General features: G+C 42.4%; 1 protein-coding gene across 1 annotated transcript in view; it reads right to left on the bottom strand.

Moving 5' to 3' along the window:
- The window catches only part of SP140 (SP140 nuclear body protein), a 57,580-nt gene that overhangs the window by 2,295 nt on the left and 27,958 nt on the right, over nucleotides 1-27,327 (bottom strand). The window contains exons 14-25 of the mRNA XM_076006014.1: nucleotides 21,648-21,734; nucleotides 21,308-21,424; nucleotides 20,700-20,753; nucleotides 20,005-20,070; nucleotides 17,962-18,036; nucleotides 13,833-13,907; nucleotides 12,661-12,735; nucleotides 11,216-11,320; nucleotides 9,005-9,147; nucleotides 7,782-7,829; nucleotides 4,672-4,716; nucleotides 200-315 (exon numbers count right to left, since the gene is read on the bottom strand). Coding sequence (XP_075862129.1) covers nucleotides 200-315; nucleotides 4,672-4,716; nucleotides 7,782-7,829; nucleotides 9,005-9,147; nucleotides 11,216-11,320; nucleotides 12,661-12,735; nucleotides 13,833-13,907; nucleotides 17,962-18,036; nucleotides 20,005-20,070; nucleotides 20,700-20,753; nucleotides 21,308-21,424; nucleotides 21,648-21,734 — 1,006 coding nt within the window. The remainder of the gene's footprint in view (nucleotides 1-199; nucleotides 316-4,671; nucleotides 4,717-7,781; nucleotides 7,830-9,004; nucleotides 9,148-11,215; nucleotides 11,321-12,660; nucleotides 12,736-13,832; nucleotides 13,908-17,961; nucleotides 18,037-20,004; nucleotides 20,071-20,699; nucleotides 20,754-21,307; nucleotides 21,425-21,647; nucleotides 21,735-27,327) is intronic.

Below are 27,327 nucleotides of genomic sequence, written 5' to 3'. Positions count from 1 at the left end.
CCTGACAGCACAAAGCGCATTAACCTCCTGCTGCCAGCCTGTCACACAGCTCTCCGGATCATACCGCTGGGCCCCAGGACCCAAGCAGCCCGCTCCTTCCCCCATCTAGACACAGCAGGCGCTCTGGGGGCGGAGGGGCATGTGGCCAGAGGAATGGTGGTAGAAGGAGGGAAGAGAGAGGGAACTGCATGTCACTCACCTCTCAGTTTCCGCAGGCGGGATGTGACAGTCCTCGTGGAAGGCTCTGGAACAAGTATCACAGCAGAACAGAAGCCCTCCATCCCGGCACACCTCGCATTCATCCAGGTTTCCCAGCTAGAAGGGGAAACAACATCCACGTCACTGGGACCAGTGAGCCCCTGGAAGGCCACCGCTGTGGGACTCTAGAGCACGTTGCCTTTGCATGGACCTGCACGGACACTTATGTGCTTCTCCCTGGGATAGTAAGAAACAGCATGGAGTGCAGACTTCAGAACAAGACATCCTAGTCTGCAGTGACGTTCAGGAGGAAGGGGCTGGATATCAGGACAGAAAAGTTTTCCTTATAAAACCAGAGTCTAACACAAAAAGACGAGCGACAAAACGAGGTGACAATTTTTATAGGAATCTGAATAATTTTATTATCTTGCAGATAAAACAAGATCCTAAAAAAAAAAAAGTGTTAAATCCATTTGCCTATGCCACAATGATGAAATTGACTCTTAGAAAGGAGATAAAGAGTATTAAATATAATGTAATAAATGGAGCTATCACTGTATTCTACATTCTCAGCCATAAGTTCCCCATGAGTTGAAGAAAAGGGCAGGGCAGGGATTCCTGGACTGTGGGTTCTGTGCCTGTAGGGCTCTGGGCCTGTCTCTGGGGTGGATGGACCCTGGGTACAGATGACCAGGTGGGGGCCAGGGAGCATAGAGCTCTTTGGCTCTGGGAGCCTCGGGCGAAGACCCCCCCCCATGCCTTAGCTAACTTGGCATGTAAGGTGTGGAAGTGCAATCAAATATGGCAGGGCCCCTTTCATGTGAGCAGCATGGGCAAGAAACTCTGGGGAATGTGGTCCACTCACATCTCAGTCCCACAGGAGCCCATAGCAGGGCTGTGGGAGATGTCCTAGGTGTGTATAGAAATTTGAGCTCCCCTGTCCCTCCTCAGTTGGGCAGAGATGCAGCTGCCTCAGCCTGAACTCAACCAGAGGGTGGGGCACTGCCCAGCTTTAAGCTCCCAAAATGGTGCCTTGGGGCTGTGACCAGAGACGGTAGGTCCCTTCTCGGGCAGGCTATTGACACATTGGCAGGAAATCGTGGGGGGTACACTTCGCTTGAGACTCAGTCTCACAGCACCCTCTTGCAGGATGGTGGGTATTGTCCTAGATGCGTGTTCAGAAGCCTGGTTCCCTGTCCCTCCCTGGCTGGGCAGGAGCTGCAGCTGTGTCAGCCCAAAGTCAACATGAGGGCAGGTCACAGCCCAGTGTCAAACTCTCAAAGTGGTGGCTTGGACCTGTGACTGGAAAGGCTGGGGCAGGCAAGCAGTGTGGGTGAGAAATTGTGGGAAATGATTTTCACTCATATCTCATTTCACTCACATCCATCTCAACAGCAGCCCACAGCAGGGTTGTAGGGACCTTTCCAGGGGTGCGTGGGAGAGCCCGGATCCTCTATCCCTCCTCAGAGCCATGCAGTGGCTGCAGGTGTGCCCACAGGTTCCTGGTATCTGGGCTCTCGGAATGGTGCCCGGCTCAAGCTGCTCTAGGCTTGGATGTCTATAGGATTCCACGTGGGTTCCCTTTCTGGAGCACAGACTCCGGGCAATCTCTAAGCAGCTCCACATTAAGCTGCAGACCTGCATGGGTTGGGGGATTCTCTTGTAGCCAAGAGTGTCAAAGCTTGTCTTGGAGTGTGGAGCTTTATGGGTTTCTCTCTTACTGTTTCCCCATGTCCAAGAACTTCTCCTGGCTCTTAGGCAGTCCCCAGCTAGGCAAGTTGTCCCGAATGCTCTCTTTACCCACCTTTGGTGCTTGCCATTGCTTTGCTGATGAATCTTAGCATTATCTCCCAGACAATCTGTTTGAAATGTCCGAATCTGCTTACCATTCTATTTCCTCTCTATGGAAGAGGCATGGACTACCTATATCTAGTCAACCATCTTGATCAGTCAAACGCCAAGAGAATTTATAGAGTGAATATAAAGAGATCAATACATATGCACTGTACTATACACAAATATATATGTATTCAGGACAAAGAACTGGTCTGTGACTGAGCCCTTTGTCCTGTAAGGGAAAAGCGACATGAGGACTAAAATTACAGCTCAATGTTATGTGCTTCCTGGACATCTGGTAAAACTGGGAGGGCCTAGAATGGCCTGTCCACAAGCTCCCCCCCAGCTCTGCTCCTGAAAATAAGGTCCCCTAAACACAAGGTTTCATCAAAGAGACCATGTGCAACTTCTGCTTATTCTTGACTAGCAGGTTTCAGTTCCCTGCCAGCCACGGAATTATTCAAATAAGTCAATCACAGCCTCCCTCAGGAACTGGGGGCCCCCACCCTCCAGAGCCACTGGCTGTTCCCTCTGTTCCGGAGTGCAGCCCCTGCATGGCCCCGTGTGCTGTGTGGTGCCCGCCTCCCCCAGGGGTATGAGTACAGATGACTAATAAACCGCTGTCGAGCTCGTCTGTCCAGGGTTAGATGTCATGTGTTCAACCATCCCCCAAAGCCAGGGTGGGACTGGAGTAACAAATATTTAAAAATCTTGCATCCCTAATCTTTTTAATAGGATATTTGATTCTTTGGATCCTTGGTTCTCAGACCAGTCGCACATTAGAATCATCTGGGGACCGTATATAAAATACTACCGTCCGGTTCCCAAAGCCAGAGATTCTGAATCAATCAGAGTGGGTTGGGGTGTAAGCACTGATATTTTTCTTCAGGTCATATAATGGATAATTCTGTATATCAGAATCATCTGGGGACTTAAAAAAAAAAAATTCTCCTAGGCCGGGCGCTGTGGCTCACGCCTGTAATCCTAGCTCTTGGGAGGCCGAGGCGGGCGGATTGCTCAAGGTCAGGAGTTCAAAACCAGCCTGAGCAAGAGCGAGACCCCGTCTCTACTATAAATAGAAAGAAATTAATTGGCCAACTGATATATATATAAAAAAATTAGCCGGGCATGGTGGCGCATGCCTGTAGTCCCAGCTACCCGGGAGGCTGAGGCAGAAGGATCACTCGAGCCCAGGAGTTTGAGGTTGCTGTGAGCTAGGCTGACGCCACGGCACTCACTCTAGCCTGGGCAACAAAGTGAGACTCTGTCTCAAAAAAAAAAAAAAAAAATTCTCCTATCCAAATCATACATAGTGCAGACTGATTAAATCAGAATTTCCTCTAAGGGTGGGAGCCAGGCAATAATATTTTTGAAAGCTCTTCAGGTAATTCCAGGGGAAGACTAACTAAAAATTTATCTGGAGCAAAGTCTGGTTTGGGGGGGGATATTATAAGTCAATTTTGTGATTAGCCTTAATATCTGTCCCAGGAAAGACTATTAACGTGAGTATGGATATCTTTGCTGGAACAGTTTCCCTCTCCCTCCCACAGATTGTTTATTGTGGGCTATGAGACCTAACCCTCTGTGTCTCGTCCATCCCAAACAAACTGCACAAACACTGGACTCCTGGGCTCCTTTGACTACTGAAGACTCCCTCAGTTGGCCAAGGGTCAAAACCAGTAAGGATAAGATTTAAATCTTGTTGGGGTATTGCTTTGGAGGTGAAGTGTGTGTAAAATATTTGACTCGCCCTTCTCTGTTGAGTGGCATGTATCAATACTACCACATGATAGCCCATGTGAGTGCTGCCCCCTGCAGTTGTGCAAAAAGCTGACCTTGCCTAAAATTTCCATCTCACTGCAATGAAAAGAATCAAAGTATGGTTTCATTTAGACAGGAGGATCATCCATGATTTTGGCAGACTCCAAGGAGGAAGCCACATGGCAAGCAGAGAAAGGATGGGGCCCATGGGATCAGAAGGTTTGCATATTATAGAGCATCTCCAAGCTGTTAGGGTAAAAATGCCCCATGGTTTGCTAAGTGGTGATGGTTTTAGTCCTAACCATCTCAGAACCCTGATGGCTCCCTCGAGACTGGCCCCAGGGGCTTCATAAAGGATCCATGTGCTCTGCATGCAGGACTAATGACAGGGCTCACCTTGAACTCACCAGCAAGGCCTGGCCTGTTCCTTCTGGCTGATGCTTAAGTCTTGAATCTGCACCTTTGAGTGGATCTTTGGGATTTTCCTTCCCATCCCCACTGCCTCCTTGAAAATGCTGCTGTCCTCTCGCATTTGCTCCTGCCCCTGGTTAGCAGGCCAGCCCTGCCCATTATCACTTCACACTCCACCTCTAGAGACCACAGTGGTCTAGAGCTCAGCCTCCAATTCTCATTGTCCAGGGGAAATGGGAAGGTTTCCATGGAAACAAATGGAAAGGATGCTTTCCATTGAGACACCGACCCCAGACCCATCCTCCTGACTTAGGTGATGCACCTGCTATGCTTTGCTCATCACACACAGCGACATGCTCCAACTGAGAGTGAGCATGCTTCAGGGAAAAGCAGAAATGACATCGATCATGTGCCTGGGGAAAGGCCTGGACTATTCTGGGGTCATAGTTGAGAACTTATACTTACATAAGGGTCAGCTAAGGTATTGTTGTTAGACTTCACTGTACTCTGCTGAAAAGAAAAAAAAAATTGAGTGACAATACTGAATGTGATGTTTGCATCTATCACTTATTTAAACAGTCATCTTTTGAGAGATTCCAAAAACAATTGTTAAAAATATTTGGGTAGGGAAGACCATTAGGCTGGGGTGACTGCAGCACTTTAATTTCCTACGTAAGCAAACCAAAGCCTAGCGTAAACAGTAAAATGAAACTAGAGTCTTCGCCAGTCAGAAACTGCCAGCTAACCTCTAATTAGGGTCTTTCTGCTCTCACCAATCAAATATATTTTCTTTGTTTACTTGCATGTCAGCCTCACTGTCTAGGCTGCTGTACCAAAACTCTCTAAATCTCTAAACCTCTTCTGGTCTGAGTGCTGCCTGATTCGTGAATTTCTCTTTGCTCAAATAAATTTTGTTATTTGTCTGAAGTTGTTTTTTTTTTTTTTTTTCCACAGTCTACCCTTTATTTCATACCTAATTTTTTTTTTTTTTTTGAGACGGAGTCTTGCTCTGTTGCCCATGCTAGAGTGAGTGCCGTGGCGTCAGCCTAGTTCACAGCAACCTCAAACTCCTGGGCTCAAGTAATCCTCCTGCCTCAGCCTCCCAAGTAGCTGGGACTACAGGCACGTGCCACCATGCCCAGCTAATTTTTTCTATATATGTTAGTTGGCCAATTAATTTCTTTCTATTTATAGTAGAGATGAGGGTCTCGCTCTTGCTCAGGCTGGTTTCGAACTCCTGACCTCGAGCAATCTGCCCGCCTCAGCCTCCCAGAGTGCTAGGATTATAGGCATAAGCCACCGCACCCGGCCCTATTTCATACCTAATTTTATAGACCTGTTTATCTACTAAGAGAACAAAAAGTTACAAAGGACCACTGTTTGGCCCAGTGAAGGTTCCATTCCCGGGCTCTCAGACCCAAAGCGGGCCTTTGTGAAGCTGTGCAGGGAGTCTGGCCCTGGTTTCCACAGGCTGAGTTGGAGAAACTCTACTTGTCCCCTCAGGCAACTCTCGTCACCTTGGCTGCCCAGGACTTGTCATCCCATCCAGCAGGGCCGCAATGGGAATCAGGTTGAGGACTCAACCCCTAGTGATCACAGAGCCCTGAGTTCTGGAGGCATGCCAGTGTCCCAAGGAAGAACTCCACTGCTTTCTGCAGCTCTGCCAGGGACACAGCCCTGAAGACAAAATGCTTCCAAGGTCCCCAGTGCTGCAGCTCCTCTTCCTGAAGGTCTCCTCCTCTCCCCTCTATCGAAATCCCAAGAAAATACCAGGCTGGGTGACTTTTCAGAGGTGACCCGCTAGATTTATCTATTTTGCTTTTGAATATCCGATAGCATGGCTGGCCATCCTTCCCTTCTGTGATACAGAAGCTTCAGCTTTTATGTCTAGCCCAGGGCAGAAAGGCCAAAGACAAGTGTGATCCATGGAATAATCACCTGAGAGGTGACCTTTCCCTGCCTGCCTCTCTGACTGGCCTAGAATCTCCACCCCACCTCATTAGTTATTCATTCATGTTTATAATAAAATTGAAACGATCCTGGAATTCAATCTTCTCTAAAATGGCCATTAGGCATTTGGTATGTGCTTAATAATTATATAGTATGTTGAATGGGTGAATAAATGAATATTGTTTCACTTAGAGACTACTGGAGTTGCTTAAGCAAATACTAGCATATAGTAAGTGACGGTTCTGGGTGTATACATCAGATTATCAGATTACCTCGTAGCTATCAGCAGAAGGGTTAAGTGGCCCTCGTTATGAGACAATAAGCTATCATGTGGTGCTGATAGTGACACTGAAGTTTCTAGAAGGCAAATGGTTCTGAAAGCAAGAGAAGTTCTGAGAGGGGCAGAGGATCCGTGGAGATAGGAATGGATCTTGGGATCTGCCACTTTGGGGATCTTCTGTGCTTGCCCATGAGGAGACACAAAATATAACGGCAACTGCAGCTTGTTGCTGCAAAGTGTTACACCCATTCTGTTGCTGGAAGTTTCCAGCTAGGTCACTCCTGACACTGGGGGAAAGGTGGAGATACTGGTCTTTAGTGCACTCACTGAATAGGATGAATAATAATTTCCCTTCAGGAAACCCAGTGGATGAAATGTCCCAGAGGCTGAGAGTTCAAATCAGCCAGAACACCAGAAAATTTAAAGGCCTAGATCTCAAATGCCAGTTGAATATGAATTCTAGTAGCTAGTTAGTTATGCATGAGCTGTTTTAGAAGTCTATGAATGTCTTCGATGGATATTTCTACCAAGTGTATAAGGATGACACTTTTCCCCTCCCTTCCTTCCCCAGACTCTCATGCATACCCAGACTCGAAAGAAACATCACCTTGTCCTGAATCTACACTGTGCTTAACCTATTTGTTTGTTGCCTTCTTCAAAAGAGAGAAAAATCATTTTCACAGATAAAAGGTGGTCTGCACAGCCCCTCTGGTGGAGCCAAAGAGGTCAGTCCTTCAAAATACTTCTACCTCCCAAGACCTTCCTCCCCAATAGCACCATCCTCATGAAGGGCAAATAATTTCTCCTTGAGTATGACTGCATGTACATTTTATGGAAAGGTAGAAGAGAATGTGAAGGACCAGAAAAGAAATGTTTGTTTTTGTTGCCCATTTCATGAAATGATATACAGTTTCATATATGTACCAAATGAGTGAGCAAACTTTTGCTTCATCAGATTTCATTAAAGTTAGAAAACAGTGAAATTAATGAAAAAATCTGGGTTCAAGTTGAAAATGATCCCCCCCACCTTGTTATGGAATATTTTTATGTGTTCCATGATCGTGTTTGCTCTTCCGACTCTGGCACCCTTAAAACATCTACATCTATTACTACAACACATCTGGGAGGCTTTGATGGCTCCTTGTCATCTCCACCTCAACTGGCCTAATATTCAAAAAAGACCTAGCTTTATATACAACATAGTGTTCAAAGCAGCAACTCTGAAGGAACTGGAGAAGGTGGAAGCTTAATTATAATCACCCAATTGAGAGCCCATAAAATAAGATGCTGTACATGTAAAATCAGTTATGTGACAAGAACCTGTAGAAAGTTGTGTAATAGTCACCTTTTTTCTCCGCCAATGTATTCGTGGAGGATTGGGTAGAAATCCATCCTGAAAGATAAAAAGATCCAGGTCAGGCTTTGTTTCTGTTTTATGATTCTGGCATTTCCCACTGCCTCCCAAATATTTCTACCTGGATGTTCCACCCAAACAGCTCAAACAGCTCAAACCCATGGTGTCTAACCGAGAAGCCATCTCCCTCTCCTCGCCTGTATTCCTGCACTTCTTCTAGATTTTAATCAACGGAGGCTGGAAAATCATCATTAGAACCATTTCTCCTTCTCTTGTGCTTCTTCCTAAGAGGTTTTTCCTCACAATCTCTCATACACCTATCACCTCTTTTCCATTCCTACCAGTGACACTCTGGCTGGAGTCCCCACACAAGGGCTATCCAGTCCACATACAGTTATTGCACACCTATTGGGTGTCAGCCACTCTGATCAATCTTGGGCACACAAAAATGGACAAAGCTAGAGGGGTCTACAGAGAAAAAGAGAACTGTTGGAAGGATAAGGCAGTGTAATAGGGTCTTAGTGTCAAGCTTAGGGAGCCCAGGGGAGAGATGACCAGGGGCCAGGTCAGTTGATGAATATTTAGGGAGGGGTAACATTTGAGTTGATCATTGCAGATTGAATAAAGGTTTGCTAGGTGCAGAGATAATGAAGTCATTCCAAAGCCCCACGGCTGTCTAAAATACTGTTTTAAATGCCATTTTCAGCCTCAGAAGATTTCACTGATTCCCTGCCGTCTAGATTATGAGTTTGAACTGCTCAGCCTGGCATTAGAGCTCTCTGTGAACAACACTAATGGAGGGATTATGACTTTTTGCACGCAATCTGTCTACCTAAATCCACAGAGCTACTTCTGCCATGGTTCTGGTTTTCATGCCATTCTTTCTCTGGAGTACCTTCTTCCACTCGTTTGACTATTGATTTTCTGAGAACTTTCTTTCAGTGCACAAATTATCTGCATGCACCCTAGTCAGGATGACCTTTCCCTCCTGGAAGCTCCTGCATCTATCCTGACTGAGCACCCTTTACCACACTGATGTGCTGCATTGTGCTGTGGTTACGAATCCTCTCTCTCGCCTGAGTGAGAGGATAAACTCGCTGGCATCAGGGCTTTATTTATAAACCAACAGCTATTTGGTGAATAAAAAGTGACCTTATCATTAGAGTGCAACAAAGAAGGACACGTCTCGCCTCCGCCCCTTGTCGCTGGAATACCTCAATCAGCTTTCGCAGGGGAAACCCGCCACAGCGCACACTCATCTTCCAGGATTTTGCTCTTGCGTGGCCGCCTTTGTTTTCAAATTCCCCAGGGGTCAGCCAGTGTCCGCCTTTACTTTGTATACACTTCACCCAGGATCCTGTAAGACCAGGGTAAGTTGATCCTGAGCCCTCCCTGTCCCCAGAGCTCAGAAGACAGCCCCCTCTCCCCCGCCACCACCACATGGGTCCTAGAGCCACTCAAATTGTGACCAAGATCAATGGCAAGAGAGTCTGGCCTCCACTCTCAGACTTCAGGGACCCCAAACCCAGCCTGAAAGTCCTCTCAAGGGTGATTTCCTTGTGTAGTTACACATTTCTTTGACCTTCATAAATGAAGAAAGTGATCATTATCATTAAGAGTGATCTTTTAAAAGTATTTCAAAATCTCCCATAAGAGTAAAGGCAAGTGATTACGAAGGAGGAGAGAGTTTCAATTCACTGTTGGATTCTGGGGGTGGAGGCCGGGCTGGGCCGGAGTCTCCTGATGGCTCGGGGACAATGAGGAGGCAGATCCTCGAGTTAGGGCGGAGGTCTCAGATGGGCGGTGCCCTGTGACTCAGGAGGTCACCACCGCAGCATCCCACACTCTCTATGACAACATTTTTCATCCAGTTTAATGGCATTATTGAGCAGAGATTTTCCCATCCCTGTCATCGTGGGCATCCAATATTAAAAAAAAAACAATTGTGAAATGTTATCCAGCAGTTTCTCACATGCTTAATACCATTAATCATTAGTGAAATGCAAGGCAAAACCACAACGAGACACCACTTCATACCCACTGGATGGCCATAATAAAAAAGACAGACAATAACAAGTGTTGTGAGTACGTAGAGAAATTGGAGCCTTTATGATACGTTGCTGGTGAGAATATAAAATGGTGCAGCTTCTATGGGAAGTGGTTTGGTGGTTCCTCAATAAGTTAAACATAGAATTGCCATATGACCCAGCAATTCCACTCCTAGGTATATACCCAAAATAACTGAAAACACATATTCACACAAAACTTGTTCATGAATGTTCAAAACAGCATTATTTATAACAGCCAGAGAGTGAAAATAACTCAAACTGATGAATGGATAAGCAAAATGTGGTACAGCCATATGCTGGTATATTATTTGTCAATAAAAAGGAGGAAGTACTAATACATGCTGCTACATGGATGAACTTTGAAAACATCATGGGAAGTGAAAGAAGCCAGTCATGAAAGGGCATGTATTTATATAAAATACTTAAAATGGGCAAATTTATAAAGCAGAAAATAGATCAGCGATTGTTTAGGGATGTGTGGTGGGGTGAGGTGGGGATGGGCATTGACTGCTAATGGCATGAGGTTTCCTTTAGTGGGAGACAAAAATCTTCTAAAATTAGATGATGGTGATGGTTGTACAATCCTATGCATATACAAAAACATCCCCACTGATTTGTACACTCTGAGTGGTAAATTGTATGATATGTGAATTTTAGTAAAGCTGTTTAAAAAATAGTCACAATGCAAACATGTATATTAATTGGTGTTCAAAGAGCCATGTTAAAAGAGGGACGAGATGAGGTTTATCATAATAGACATTTTTTGCAAAGTTTCAAAATTCACAATCACAAAATGTTTTATGTCAATATGTAAATTAACTTTAATAGCTACACGAGGAGGCAGGTTTTTAATTATTGTTACCCTTTTCAGACAAGAAATTTCAGGCTCAGAAAGGTCCCCTTCTCTAATCATAAAACAACAGTCACTCTTGGCATAGCTGAGGATGGAACTCAGGTTTCCTAATTCTAAATTTTGTGATTTTCTCACTATGCCAAGTGCTCTTCCTTGGTGACAATGATCCAGAAGGGAGAGAGGTTATAAAGGTAAAGGCTGAGGGCCTGGTCCCTTTTATGTCTGATTCAACGTAAGATGTATGATGTTTTCCCTCTATGAATGGAAGTTCCTGCACTTCCCTCTGGCTCTTTGGTCACCCCCAAGGACACTGCCATGTGGAAGTGGGCATCCAACATGTGTGATTTCTTAAAGTATGAAAATGTCATCTTAGAGAGTCCTTTCTCCTCTCAAGCCAAACTGGGACTCAAAGTCCTTGAATGATGTGTGTCCCTATGAGTAATTCTACCAGTTCTTGCGATGTCTTTACATAGGAGTTACAAATTAAAGACCATGAAACCCACCTTGTTTCAATTTCTCCTTATGTAAAATACCCTTTGCCGAACCACAGGTCACAGGAAGTAAAGGAGCCTCAAAATCCACAGTTTCATTTCCGTGCATTCTTGAGGCTGAAAGAGAGGATTTCTTCATTCTGTCCCACTTTGCAAATGCACAAGCCCCCTCCTCCCTTATTGAGGTCATTCCTATGAAGACAGAGGAGTCCTTAGGAAACTCTCTTCCGCAGAGCTCTAGAGTTTCAAAATCTTTCTTCCAAGTGGCGATTTTGATGCATAACCACAGAACGTCTACCCCAATTTCACCCCTCAAATTTTACACAAAATAGAATGCTTTAGCAGAGCAATTAGGCTTTAATAAAACTGTTTTAACTCCCAATCTAGTAAGCCCCACTTATTCTTAGATGACAATGAAACATACAGTGGCTGTCGCGGTTCTGACGGGAGCTCTCCAGCTATGCTGTTTTGCTGCAGTAGGTAGCCAGAGACTGTACTCCTCCCATCTCATTTGAGCACTGACTGGGTGAGCAGGGAGGCCGGGAGAGGGTAACCACAGGGTAACCTAACGGAGATGGTGTCTGCCTTCTATTTTTGTCTCTGCTTTGCTTCATTTCTCCCTTGTGTCTGCTTTCTTTGCGGCTGAGAGAGGAGCTCAGGGGAGCTCTAGAATAATCTGAAGATTATACGGTGGGAGAGCAAGGGTTGGAGACCTGATTTCACAGTGATGAATGGTCTTCAAAGGAATGGAAGTGATGAATGGTCTTCAAAGGAACTCCAGGAGGGTGAGCCGCTAATCCCACCCTTCCAGCCAAAGTCGTAGAGGCCATGATGGGGAGGAGAACTGTCCTTTGTCCTGAGACTGACTTTGAGAAAAGTAGACTGCTAGGACGAGGATAGACTGAGAAGGATGGTTGGCCTAATTCACCCTCTTGCTTTCCAGATGAGGAGACTGAGGCAAAAAGAGGTCAAGTGATAAGCCCAAGCCCACACAGTCAAAGGAAGAAGAAAAAGCCTTAGGACACAGCTCTCTGATGGCTACTCTGGTTTACTTGGTATGCAACCTGTGGTTTTCTGTGTAGCAAGAGCAAGGTCAACTAAATAACTTATAGGTTGTACCCTTTGTATAGCAATGATCTATTTCCAGCCTTGAAGTTCATCGGTTCAGTGGAGGCAGCACTGCAGTGGCCCCCAGACCCCTAAGGTCTGGTTGTCGATGCATCACCAAGTTACTTGTTTCTCTACTGACACCTTTTGGAAAATGACTAAATGGAATATATTTCTCAACAGTTAGTCCAGCTACATAAAGCAATTAGGAAGTAAGTTTATTACTAAAAATACAGAGTAAAGCACAGGAAATTAGATGTTTGGTTATTGAAAGTGTATCCCTTTTTTCTTCTTTGCTGGCATATTAGGCCAGCAAAGTAAAAAGAATCTTTACTTCAAGAATTCTTTACCTTTTGATCGGGCTCTTTTCTGTGGGGTTCTATTATTCTGAGTCAAGAGCATTCTAGGTCTCCCTCTCTTTCTCCCTGGGAAAATTAAAAATACAATCACAGTCACAGATAAGCAGTTACACTGAATACATTAGCGCTTTTTGCATTTACATGTAACTTTCCAAAAGCCTATCAAATGCACAAAAAAAGCTTTAAATTCTAGCCTTTAAGCTACCAAGAATTAGATAGCTAATTTTAGGTTTACCTCATATTTCTTTTTTATATCCCACATTAGCAAAAATATTAATTGAACTTAACATTTTACTTATACCTCAAGCAACAATATAGGCCAAACACTTATGCATCTACTAATTTATTCAAGCTTTGCCATAAACATATGAGGTCAAGAAGATGACTGTTCTCATTACAGAAACTATACAGAAAGTATTCAGAGAAAAATGAGACAAATCCATAAAATTAAATGAAGTTATTTTAGGGTGTTTTTTTTTAAGTGGAGAGATAGAAATAAATGAGAATCCTGTGAGCTAAAGGAAACCTGAGTAGGTGCCCCACGGGTGAGACATACGCCACGCATCTCACCGTGAGGGACACATGCGTACATTTGTGCTGAAAGTGATGGCGAATGTGACCACGGGCCGTGTCCATGTGCGTCTGGACAGACATACTAGGTTCTCAGAAACGAACCTGACCAAGCTGAGTGGGTAGAATTGAGTCTTCCAACACCTCCCGTTTCAAATCGTAATGAAGGATTGACTTGGTAGATGCTATAGCAGAGAATGTTCTTCCATTTGCAACTTAATTGGCCGTGGGTGGGCATCTCAATGTTTACTATCATTCAAATGTGTTTTGTTTTCTAAGGCAGGAAAACGAACTTTTCTGCCTTTCTGGTGTTTAATGTCCACCATCCAAAGGCCGCTGTCTGACCCGGCTCGTGTAGACCCCATGATGAAATATTTTCTAAGCTACTCAGTCCTAAATGCCATAAACCCTAAGCATATTAGGCCAGCAAAGTAAAAAGAATCTTTTTTTCCCATTTTTTTTTATTTCAGCATATTATGGGGTTACAAATGTTAAGGTTCATATATTGCCCATGCCCTCCTCCCCCCTCAAATCAGCGCTTCAAGCGTGATCATCCCCCAAACGTAAGAATCTTTACTTCAAGAATTCTTTACCTTTTGATCGGACTCTTTTCTGTGGGGTTCTCCTATTCTGAGTCAAGAGCATTCTAGGTCTCCCTCTCTTTCTCCCTGGGAAAATTAAAAATACAATCACAGTCACAGATGAGCAGTTACACTGAATACATTAGCGCTTTTTGCATTTAAAAGTAACTTCCCAAAAGCCTATCTAATGCACACAAAAAAGCTTTAAGCTACCAAGAATTAGATAGCTAATCTCAGGTTCACCTTATATTTCTTTTTTATATCCCACATTAGCAAAAAAAACCAAAAAAACAAAAAAACACTAATTGAACTTAACATTTTACTTATATCTCAAGCAACAATATAGGCCAAACACTTATGCATCTACTAATTTATTTAAGCTTTGCCATAAATGTATGAGATCAATAAGATGACTGTTCTCATTACAGAAACTATACAGAAAGTATTCAGAGAAAATGAGACAAATCCACAAAAATAAATGAAGTTATTTTAGGGTTTTTTTTTTTTTAAGTGGAGAGATAGAAATAAATGAGAATTCTGTGAGCTAAAGGAAACCTGAGTAGGTGCCCCACGGGTGAGACATACGCCACGCATCTCACCGTGAGGGACACATGCGTACATTTGTGCTGAAAGTGATGGCGAATGTGACCACGGGCCGTGTCCATGTGGGTCTGGACAGACACACTAGGTTCTCAGAAACGAACCTGACCAAGCTGAGTGGGTAGAATTGAGTCCTCCAAAACCTCCGTTTCAAATAGTAATGAAGAAATGACTTGATAGATGCTATAGCAGAGAATGTTCTTCCATTTGCAACTTAATTGGCCGTGGGTGGGCATCTCAATGTTTACTATCATTCAAATGTGTTTTGTTTTCTAAGGCAAGAAAACAAACTTTTCTGTCTTTCTGGTGTTTAATGTCCACCATCCAAAGGCCACCGTCTGATCCGGGTCATGTAGACCCCATGAGGAAATATTTTCCAAGCTACTCAGTCCTGTAATAAATCCTAAGCATATTACGAGCATATTAGGCCAGCAAAGTAAAAAGAATCTTTACTGCAATTAAACTGCCAGTGGACCTATCACTTTGTAACATAACCCCACTTTCTGATCTTCAGACTTGACAAATAAAAGTAAATTCTTAAGTCCCCCCAACTGACTGAACAGACCCCCTCTCGGCCAAAAGGACCCCGGAGAAACCTTAAAAACTGAGTTTCCAGCCATGATGGGATCAGAGGTCAGACACACCTTGTCACACCCCCTTCCCTCGCTAACCACCAGTAGGCTTTCTTTCCTGAGGGTTCAACAGAAACCAGCCCTTTGGAAAGATTTGCTCCATAGCCAATTCCAACTGACCTCATGTCTGCCCCCCCTTTTGCAGTTTCAACATAACAACCGACCAGCACTCCTTCCTGATAAGAGACCACTGACCACAAAGTGGCTCTGCCAGTCTATACAAGCAGTGCAGAGTGCCTTCCTGTCCTCTGCTTCCCCACCTTTTGACATGCAGGGCCTCATTGTCATACATTTCAATGTTAAGTGTCCGCCCCAAAGTGAACATGGGACACATGTTGCATACATGTTAGCCTACTGTGCATGTGCGCACCACTTCTTTGTAAATATTCATAGCTCCTCCTATGACCTATTGAATACATATACTTAGCTAAGCCCTTCAGCATAAATTCTTGCCTAATCCTCTCCTCCCTTAAAGCACCTGTCTCTACTCTTTGCCACAGGCTCTGCGTCCCAGCCTGTCAGAGTGGACAGCCTGCAGGCTGCAACCTTTTATGAGAAATGAAATTCTTCTTTCCAAATTTATAAGCCTTGTGATTCTTCAGTTGACAGACCAAACAGTTACTAATAGGGCTTTCCCTTATTTAAGACCAAAATGGTCCATTGACCCATATGAATATTGATCATTGTTAATTAGATCTTCTCCCAAGATCAAATAAGTTTCAATCTTCCAAGTTATCACCCCGTTAATATTTAACCAAGATAATAGGTGCTCAAACAAGAGTTCTAAAAGAGTTTAATAAACTTATGTAATAAAGTAGGAGGCTGGGGTATTAACAGCCAAGGGCTAAAGGAAAACTACTAAAAAGGTGGAAATGTGGTCCTGAATGAGGCAGAGTAATGTTTTTGCTCCATCTTGCTTCTTCCCTCTGGAAGGTGGGGTCACCAGCAGTAGAAGATCATCCACACAGGTTGGCTTTCTGAGGGGCTCTCCTCCCATCCTCCCTCACTCAAGATGCCAGTGGAACTCTGGAAGGCCAAGACATCTCTGGGTCTCTCTCCCTCACCCCTCCCTCCTCTCTGGTGGGCCCATGCTCACAGCACTGGGAGAAGAGATCCAGATGTCATATTCTTGCTGCTCTTTCCCCTCCTATACTCCACCCAGGCACTTAAGCTCTGGCTAGTCCAGCAAATACAGAGTTCGTTCTTATTTTCTCTCTATCTGTTTCTATCTGGTTACATCTTTTCTGAAAGTGGTGGGTATATTGGACTTATTTTTCATCAAGCCTGTTTAGGCCTAATATTTTCGGGGAAAAAAAGAAGCACATTGAAGTCCACTGTAGCTCATGGAGCTCTTGGTATAGGGAGATCTAACATTGCATGGTTAGGGAGATATAGGGATCTAAAATTGCTTGGTATAGGGAGATCTAACATGTCGCGTACATGTTAGCTTACTCTTTGTAAGAGCTCACCACCTCTTTGTATATATTCATAACTCCTCCTATAACCTATTGAATACATATACTTAGCTAACCCCTTCAGCGTAAATTCCTGGGAGACCTTAAATCCGCTAATTCATAATACAACACCTCTGTGTTTTACTCCCAAAATAAAGCAGCTGAGCAAGGCAGGATTCGACTACTATTGTGTCCCAGGCTATGATGCTCACTTAAGAACAATGAAATCCCATCACAAACCCTACTAAATACCGCGGTGATCAGAATACAATGTAAAGTTATCTCTAATAATTGTTATGGTTGGTATAATTAACCTCTAGAGGTAAGTGCAACAGAGTTTCAATTTCCTCTTGTTTTCTCAAAATTTCACTCCAAGCCCCAATAGTTGGGAACAATTCAACGAGTACCAAGTAGGGTGACCAATTGTCCTGGTCTGCCCAGGACTAAGGAGACACCCACGACACAGGAGTTTCATTGGCAAAACTGAGAAAGTCCCAAGCAGCTAAATTCAGTTGGTCACCTTAGTTCCAAGCACCCACATCCTGAGGCCATGCACCAGGCCACCTACATGACCATACAAAGAGCTGGTGGAATTGGTTATGCCACCTTCACCCCTTCACTCCCAGGCAGGCCCTAGCAGAAAGGCTACTTCTGTTTCAAGAGCAATCAAGCTGTAGTGCCTAACCCCTCTTCTTCCCTTGTGATGGAATTGATGAAAGCACCTCATGGAAGAAGGAACAATGATTGTGTATCCTCCATTTCCAATGTCATTTCCCAGCAGTGCCTGCCAGGAGAGACACTTCCACACGCTCATCTCTCCTTTCTCTCCAACCTCCCCAAACTTTGCAGCCCAGACCAGCAGCCCTTGAGTGGAGGGAGAGGCAAGAGAGAATGATTGAAGACACTAACTATGCTGCCCCTACTGCATGCATCCCAGACTGAGGCTGGTCCAGGCTGAAGGAGGGGAGGTGTGCCAAATTGGAGAAAATACTGAAGTTTTAATATCAGGTCAGAAAGCACTCTAAACTACTGACATGACACTCTTAACTGCCATTTAAAGGGAATGGGAAAGCTATGGGACCTGCCCAAGATAGGAAAGAGTTCATCCAAAGGGAAGATTTGAAAAGGCAGTGAGTAACAAACTTGTTTTCTATTTACAATTTACCAAGTCCAGGCATTTTAATAAATCAGTGATGTCAGGCAGAGGAATTTCCATGAAAATCAGATAAAACTCAGAGGGAAAATTGGAACCTGGGCAGATAAGATCGATGATATAAATACAAACAACATACAACCCCGACTCCAAATGGGCTTGCTGTTTTAGATGTTGCTACTCTAAAATTGACTAAGAAGCTTGACTAGTGAAAAATTGAAGAGGATCTAGGTTCCTCAAAACCTTAGCAAAATTCGTATTGACCTGCAGGGCTAAGGAAAGTGGCACAAACTTTATCTTACCTCCAAACTTGGCAGGGCCTCGGAGATTCCTGTTCTTTTTACTTGCCACCAACTGACCACCAGCTGGGGTGTTATCTAGGAACAGGCAGGGAAAATGTAGAGGTGAACAAGACAACAGCTGACAGGCTGGACAAAAAGCAAGTGAGGGAGCCCGAGGTTCAATTCTGGATCCCCTTTCTTCATACATCCAGACAAGGAACCTCAAGCAGATGTCCAGAGCATTTTCTACTTTTAGGAGGGTCAACTTTTCATTCTCCATTGGAAAGAATTCTCTTAGAATTTATCTACACACAGACAGGCTTAAATAAAAATATTATAATGATTCAATCCAAATAATTTTTTATTTTCAAAGCACCCATTCTTAAAATGAATGCGACTACTTTTTTTCTTTCCAAATAAAAATTTACACATGCACCAAAGGGGCATGCATGTAAACTGGATATAACATAAGATATATAGATTGGCCAGGCGCAGTGGCTCACGCCTGTAATCCCAGCACTCTGGGAGGCCGAGGCAGGAGGATCGCTGAAGCTCAGGAGTTCGAGACCAGCCTGAGCAAGAGCGAGACCCCGTCTCTACTAAAAAAATAAAAAGAAATTAATTGGCCAACTAAAAATATACGTAGAATAAAATATTAGCCGGGCGTGGTGGCGCACGCCTGTAGTCCCAGCTACTCGGGAGGCGGAGGCAAGAGGATCGCTTGAACCCAGGAGTTTGAGGTTGCTGTGAGCTAGGCTGATGCCATGGCACTCACTCTAGCCCAGGCAACAGAGTGAAACTCTGTCTCAAAAAAAAAAAAAAAAAAATATATATATATATATATATATTGGTGAAAATAACTCTTTTTTAATAGGACTCAAAAATTTCACTATACAAAACTACTGATTCAAAATTGACAATCATTTGGAGAATGAGACTTACTCTTCACTGTCTAAGAGAAAGGAATTCCTTAGACCATTACTAAAATAAATAAGATTTCAGGGGTCTGATTATAAATAATATATATGCATTACAGAAAATTCAGAAAATAAAATTGTATGAAACATCACCATCTGGAGACAGCCACAACTAACTTGTTCAAAAATATTTTTCTAGGCTTTTCTTTTTGCATACATTACTTTTAAAGAACAGTTTTTCATTACAAAAATTGAACATATACACACCCATTTAAAAACCACAAATAAAAATATAAACATCACTTCTATTCCAATGACCTAATGTAACCACTGCATATATTTTTATGGATGAGCTTCCACTTATCTTTCCATATGTATGTATCTATGTCTGTTTATCTGCAGATAAATAATTTTATATGTACAAATAGGGATTTATAGATATATAAAAACATAATTTCACAAGTATAAGTTTCATATATAAAAATATATGTTTATACATACAGATTTTTATAACATGCACACATATACACATATACAGGCTGTTTTCTTCATTTAGCCTTCTTTGGAACATCTTTCCAAATTAATGAAAATTTCTTGATTTAAGAAGGAAAGTCATACACTGAAGATGACAATACCTCCCTGTTAAATCTGGACTATTACATGCATGAGAAATAAACCATTTTGTTTAAGGCCTCTCTGTTGTAGCATCTTAGCCTACATCCTAACTGATACAGTAACTACAAAGCCATCCTGGCCCTCAGGAGAATGCAGGCCTCTAAGAATATAACGGGTAACTTCACTTTGCCTACTTAACTGTCTTTATATTTTATTTATTTATTTATTTACGAGACAAGGTCTTGCTCTGTGTCACCATGGCCGGAGTGCAGTAGCACGATCATAGCTCCTTGCAACCTCAAACTCCTAGGCTCCAGTGATCCTCCCACCTCAGCTTCCTGAGTACTGGGACTACAGGTGTGTACCACCACACCTGGCTAATTTAATTTTTAATTTTTTTAGAGACAGAGTCTCGCTATGTTGCCCAGGCTGATGTCGAACTCCTGGCCTCAAGTAAATGATCCCCCCGCCTCAGCCTCCCAAAGCTCTGAAATGACGGATGTAAGCCACCATGCCTGGCCTGCCTGCTTACCATTTTGGCGTATTTTTTTCTGCTGTGTCCCTTTTCTTCTGGTCCAGGAATGCCCTTTCTTTTTTTCTTCAAATCAAAGATAATAAAGTTAATCATTCAGAGTTATAAATATAATTTTCCAAGACTTACACGTCAATAGTATTCAAGTATTTTTTTCAAACTTTAGTCCACAAGAATGGGGCAAAATTCTGGATGACCAGTGTAGGAGTGTGATTATAGAGTTACATTTTAACTATCCATGTGCCTTGGGTCACGGGCTTGGGAGACTTTGAAAAAAAATTTTTTAATGAAAAATTAACTCCTGCTGGTGCCTTAGAGTGAATGAGAATTGCTGTGGCTATATATCAGTATGCTCCCTTTTCAAGTGTTTGTTTTGTAAATTCAAATGTACAATGAGAAGGCATATTCCTGGAAGCCAATAATGTCATGGATGATATACTATATTGGAAGTTGGGAAACATTCTCAACTTTAATGCAAAGGTTTTCATTTTATAATCTTTATGCTCTTGAAGTTATAAGGCAAATCCTCTCACTTATATTTAATCTAACCCCTCTCTTACTGGACATTTTGGGGAGGTCATCATTTTTTATAAATACCACAGTATTGTAAATAATAATAATAATAATAAATTAAACTCTGGCATTAAAAACTTATTTGTAACATCAAAAGCAAATAAATTAATATTTATTCTTACTTCTTTTCCTCTTGGGTGTTCTAGAAGTAGAGTTATTTGCAATATCCACAGTATCTAGAAAATAACAGGTGATGGTGAGGAAACAGAAATGAAAAAATAAAGGTTACAGATCTTAGGACAATTCATACTACAGAAGGCTTGAGTTTATAAAGATGTTTGCATAATCATTCCTCTCTTCCTTCTAAAGGAACCCAAACCTACTGAACTGAGAACTAGGCGTCTAGGATGGGCCCTGGGTCTTCCTTTTTTTCTCACTGAGATCTTAAAAAATGTTCTTTCATATTTATGTACTTCAGTTTCTCAGGGAGAGAAACAGTCATCCTATCCCATTTCAGTCTTAAGATTTTTGTGTGAGTTAAAAATTTTTATTTATATGTAAAATTTTACAGGAAATCACTATGTAAACCAGTGACAGGCTGGAGGACTTCCATCAGAAGTATGTATGGGGATAAGAACAGTAGATCTGAAGTCTTCCCTCCTAACAATTGACAGGCAGGACCAGAGTGAGGACTTTCTAAGGTGAGGGCAAAGTGACACTTATCTCTTCCTCGACTACACCCCCAGTCTGTGGCACCCACTGAGCCATCCCAGCCCTCAGGCAGCCTTACCCATCGTGCCGCCGGCTTGGCCAGTTTCTGTCCTTGCTTCTGGGCCTCCTGGCACATCTTTTGAGAAACACATGACACAGGGACACTTCTCATTTCCATATCCTGGTTGCTCTGCTCCTAGGACCAAATTGTGATTTATGAAGACTTTTCGTTTGCCCCAGTGATCCTCTCTTTGCACCCTTGTTGCTCCTCCCTTCCCTACTTCTTCTTCTGAAACTTTGTGCTTTCCTTGCCCCTCCCTATATTGGACTCTCCCTGAAAGTCTCCCCTTTTTCCCTCCCGTCTTTTTCTCGTTATCAGACCTCTGTTTCTGCTTGTATTGTTTTTAAGGCATACTTACCTGGTTCATCATAGCACGCTGGGCTAGAAGTAAGCTCTTCTGATTTTCCTTCCTCATTCTCTTGCTGATCTTCTAGTTCACCAGGTACTAATGAGAAACAAGAAAATTACTGTCCATAGGTTCCAAGACAGTGATCAGAAAAGAGTCCCCGGGGCTGTCATGTTGCACAGTGATATTCTGAGCTAAAATAAACTGTTCCTTGGGAAAAATATACCTATTCCAATAATCACACCTGAGATCCAAGAAAGCTATGCTCTCTCCATGTTTTGTACCTCATTCTCCCTTTTCCTACTTTTATTTTTCCACTTATAGCCCCGAGAGTAAAGAAGAGTTCTTGTCTTTCCAGGAAAAACTAATTGCTCTTTGAAAGTAGCAAAAAGTAGCTATTTAAACTAGTCCCAATTGACCAATGACTACTTACATCTCTAACCACATTTCTGAAAGCCAGCCCATCCACGGCAGCTCTATACACCTGAAAGCCAGCCGATTGGCAACAGTCCCCACCAGAAAGCCTGTGTTGTGGCTAAATATTAACCTAGTCACAAAAACTTCTGCTTCTGAAAGTCTGTAGTCCCTGAACTACATGCTTTCCAAACTATCTCAAATCAGCAGTTTCTTTTTTCATAGAAATTATGTCCTATTAGCACAGTGCCTCCTCCTACCAAGTGTCTTGATTAGCAAGCAATAAATCGTTTTTAGCTTCAGATTTGGAGTGGTAGCCTCTCACTGCAAAAACTGGAGTTCCTGCCAAGATCATCTTGAAAACTCCTGCTTGGGAGTGTTCTGTGGGGCCTTTCGACCACCAGGCATGAATCCCAGTCTCCTGAGCTCAACTTGGATCATCTTCCTGATCCACTGCCAAGTGAATCTGTCTCGACAACAACTTGAGCTCTGACTTGTTTCACTGAGCCCTTATTTCTGTATGTATCTTATTATTTAAAGATGGGTATGCAAATCAGATGCAAAGAATTAGATATTGTGCTTTGGAGGTACAGCATTTAGTGTATATTCTCTCCATTGATGTGTTTATTCTTCCACTACTTCATTTACTCTCATTTTTCTTTTGTCTATTTTTAAAAGGTCTTGTCTCATGTGTGTTTGTCCCTGGTTTTCCTGTGCTTTCTGAATGTTAGAAAATAGCAATCCAAACCAAAGAGATGGTGGCCAAGGTCTGATAAGTCTCCAAGCCAAGCCAGTCCCCAACACTAATGGATGTGAGTCCATTAGGTAATTACCAAATTGTGCAAAGATCTTTGGTCACACTTGATCTTGGGTCTCTCACCAAAATCTTCACAAGGGCCCTTGGTGTCTTGTTGATTTGTGAGAGGAAACCATTTTGTTTAGTATATAATCTAGAGTCAGCTACTCTCCTGTAATTGATCACGTGTCCTCTTTTTAGTCTCTGCTTGGTTGGTGAACTCTATACTCCATTTTAAGCGCAGCACACTGTTCACTCTTACACCCAAATGTAGTGGCCTCTTTGCTGTTTGTCATAGGATCGTCTTTGCCAAAGCCACAATCTCCTCCTGACAAAACCCTCACTTCCTCCCTGTGGTTCGAACTCTTGCCCTTATCTTAATAAATGGCAAAATTTCACTAAAGATGACTTTGGGTTACAATGGAGAACTTTTGACATGTCAAAGTAAGCAACACATTTAATATGTAGCTCTATAAAAGAAGAGGAAAAAAATCACCAAATGTTCCCAACCAGTAACCACACCTTTCGGATCATTATATAAGGAACACTCCTTTCTTTTCTTAAAAAAAAACTATATATGTAATAGGTAGAGATCTACTCTGCAAATAAAACTACCAGATTAAATGCTTGGAAAGACTAATTTTAGAAGTCCTGGAAAATTCTTTTTCACGTGGTCTATTTATAGTCCATCTGAACATTAAGTATACCTGCGCTATGCATGATTCGAGATCTTCAAGCGATAACCGAAAATAGGTACACCTTACTTCCTTGTAGCACCGAACCCAATTTCTATAATCCCTTTTGTCACAACTAAAGCCAATTATGTTCAGCTTTATTTGATGTCCCAGTCGATGAAGATAGCCAACATTATTTGCTTAGCAAAATCAATGGCTCATCTGGACAGTGATTTTCTAGGGAATGCCTTTAGCCCCCTGGTGACAGGCAGAATTCTAAGATGGCCCCCAGAGATTTTCTTCCCCAACCCCAGGGACTGTGAACATAACTAGATATTACCCCCATGATTAGGTTATGCTATATGGCAGAGCTGACCTTAAGAAAGAGAGATCATCAGGGTGGGCCTAGGCTAATCACAGGAGACCTTTAAAAGCAGAGTTTGGTCAAAGATTCAAAGTGTGACAAGGATTCCGCACACTACTGCTGGCCTGAAGATGTTGGGGTCATGTGTCAAGGAATGTGAGGGGCCTCTTGGAACTGAGAGTGATTCATGGCCAATAACCAGCAACAGAACTGTGACCTCAGTTCTCACTCCAGTTTTGTAAACAAAACAAGCTATTTTCTCAGCCATGATCTATTGACTGAAGAAAGGATATTATAAAAGGAAGTGTTATAAAATATCCAAAATCACCCCAAACCAAAGACTAACAGACAAAGAAGAGGACTTCTAAGATTAACCAAGTCTTAAAGACAATGGAGGTAAATCTTCCCTAAAATGTAAGTCTACCCTGCATTTGACCAGTCATTCTCATGGAACACAGAAATTGAACAAACCTTCATGATTTTAAAATACTCCTTCAACAACCACCTACACTGGATCTTCCATATTATCATAATCCTTTTATTTCCTGTGCACATAAAAAACATGCCATGCTCTAGGGGTTTTATTTCAAAACAGGGCCAATAGCAAAGGCCCATTGCTTGGCCAGGCGCGGTGGCTCACGCCTGTAATCCTAGCACTCTGGGAGGCCAAGGCGGGTGGATCGCTCAAGGTCAGGAGTTCGAAACAAGCCTGAGCAAGAGCAAGACCCCGTCTCTACTATAAATAGAAAGAAATTGATTGGCCAACTAATATATATATATAGAAAAAATTAGCCGGGCATGGTGGTGCATGCCTGTAGTCCCAGCTACTCGGGAGGCTGAGGCAGGAGGATCGCTTGAGCCAGGAGTTTGAGGTTACTGTGAGCTAGGCTGACGCCACGGCACTCACTCTAGCTTGGGCAACAAAGCAAGACTCTGTTTCAAAAAAAAAAAAAAAAGGAAAGGCCCATTGCTAGTAGCCATAGCTTATCGTATTAATAGTTGCCTGAAAACAACTACAGATGACTACATTAGTCAGAGCTTCTTGAGATTTCTGTACTTGGATCACCTTTAAATATGACAGTATTGCATGCAGTGCAATTATATTGCTAATTGAAAACATTCAACACTTTTCTGCCATTCAATTAACTAATTATTAAATATTACTTTCTCTTTGTTCTGTCATCCTCCACAGACAGTCATAACATTCTCAATCATCAATGAAGGGGAATCTTAGAATTTTGTTTCTAGTGTCCTTTTCCGGAAAAGATATTTTGGATGTGGACAATACTTGATGATCCCTCCTGCAGCTTTGGAGGAGGGATTTCCTAAAGGGGAAGCTGATAATTAAAATCCTCAACATCTCTAATCATCAGGGAAATGCAAATGAAAACCACAATGAGATCTCAACTCCAGTGAGAATGGCTTTTATCAAAATGTTCCAAAATAAATGATGGCGTGGATGCAGAGAGATAGAAACACTCCTACACTGCTGGTGAACTGCAAACTAACACAACCTCTGTGGAAAGTGATATAGAGATACCTCAAAGAGCTACAAGTAGAACTACCATTGGACCCAGCAATCCCATTACTGGGCATCTACCCAAAGAAACAAAAGACTTTCTACAAAAAAGACGTTTGGACTTGAATGTTTAGAGCAGCACAATTCACAATTGCAAAAAATCAGCAATTTTCTGTTCACTGGAAATAGCCCAAGTGCCCATCAATACAGGAGTGGAATAATGAAATGTGGTATATGTATACCATGGAGTACTACTCAGCCACAAAAAACAATGGTGATCTAGCATTTCATGGATTGTTCTGGATAGAGCTAGAGCCCATTCTACTAAGTGAAATATCACAAGAATAGAAAAACAAGCACCACATGTACTCACCATCAATTAGTATTAATTGATCAACACTTATGTGCACATATAGTAGTAACATTCATCAGTTGTCGGGCAGGTGGTGGGGGAGGAGGGGATGGGTACATTCACACATAATGGGTACAGTGTGCACCATCTGGGGCCTGCACATGCTTGAAGCTCTGATTCCAGCAGGGCAAAGGCAATATATGAAACCTAAACATTTGTACCCCCCTAATATGCTGAAATAATTTTTTTTTAAAGTTTCCTACACTACTAGGAAAACTCATTGCTCTTTGACCATATGAACAAATAACAACCAGAATTATCTCAATTAATCAACGATACCTTCAGACCAGTATGCATGCCTCTGAAAGCCAGCCAGCTATTCACTTCCCCACACTTCTGAAAGTCAGCCAACCAGTAACGGCCACACTCTAGTCCCCCTGCTTTCACTGCTAAAGGTCAACTCTCCCCTAAAAAATCCCACTTCTGAAGGTCCACCAATCACCGAACTCCGCACTTCCCCAAACACTCTAAAATAAGAGTGTGTGTTCAGAGATGCATGACCCACAAGCATAAATGGCCCTTAGTTGAAAAAGCAATGAATTCAGCCTTTTGTTTGCTATTATGTGGTAGTCTCTTCTTTTAATAGTGCATATGTTTTTATTGTATATTATGAAGGCAGCTGTGCTTACATTTAACTCTCACTCCCTGACATCTCCTGTCTCCCTGATTATCTATCTTTTTCTCCCTAAATGATGCACTGCATCTATTTTTCACATTGCCTCTCTGTTTATCTCTTTAGCTGTATTTTTGTGGGTATCCCCTATCTTATATAGTAGATTACATTTACACATTTTCTAACTCTTGATGATTTTTCCTCGTCTCTCCCTAAGCATTCTTTATTTCTACATAAAAGTCTCTTTCCATTGAACTCCAATAGACTCCTCTGGGTCCTGAAAGGCCCTTTGTGTTTCCACTTTGGACTCTGACCATGGGACCCAATCCCAACTCATGCCAGCTCCACAAAATGGAGAGCCTGTAACCAAACATCCAGGACACTGGGCTCTGCTCTCCTTTTCCTCTCAGGTCTTATAAAACACCTGTATCATGTACACTTCTGTGTTTCTGGTTCCTCAAAACAATAATAACAACAATTTCCCTGCCTAAGTCTTAAGGTTTTTGAGGGTGGTAGGATAACATACTTATCAAAGTACTCTGAAAAAAATATATATATACTGTATGATCCAGTGACATAATAAGAAGTGATCAAACATAGCATTAGCTTTGTAAATAGTTGATCTGAACTCTGCCAATTAGATGATAGGATACCACTTCTTTGAAGGCTTTGTCAAGTTTGTGACAAAATGATAAAAATTATCAAGCAGCAGAGAAATACTAAGATTTTTGATTTCTATAGAAGAGAAGGAGTTAGAATAGAAATTGTCATACAAATCCAAATAATAGTATTAATATATGTGAAAAAAAATGAAGGCAAAAGGGCACTCTCTCATCCTAGCATATTTTTACTTGCTATTGTTTGAATGTGTCCCTCAAATTTCGTGTGTTGAAAAATTAA

This window comes from Microcebus murinus, chromosome 8 (genome assembly GCF_040939455.1).
Source record: "Microcebus murinus isolate Inina chromosome 8, M.murinus_Inina_mat1.0, whole genome shotgun sequence".
Lineage (NCBI taxonomy): Eukaryota > Metazoa > Chordata > Mammalia > Primates > Cheirogaleidae > Microcebus > Microcebus murinus.
This window is presented reverse-complemented; position numbering and strand designations above follow the sequence as displayed.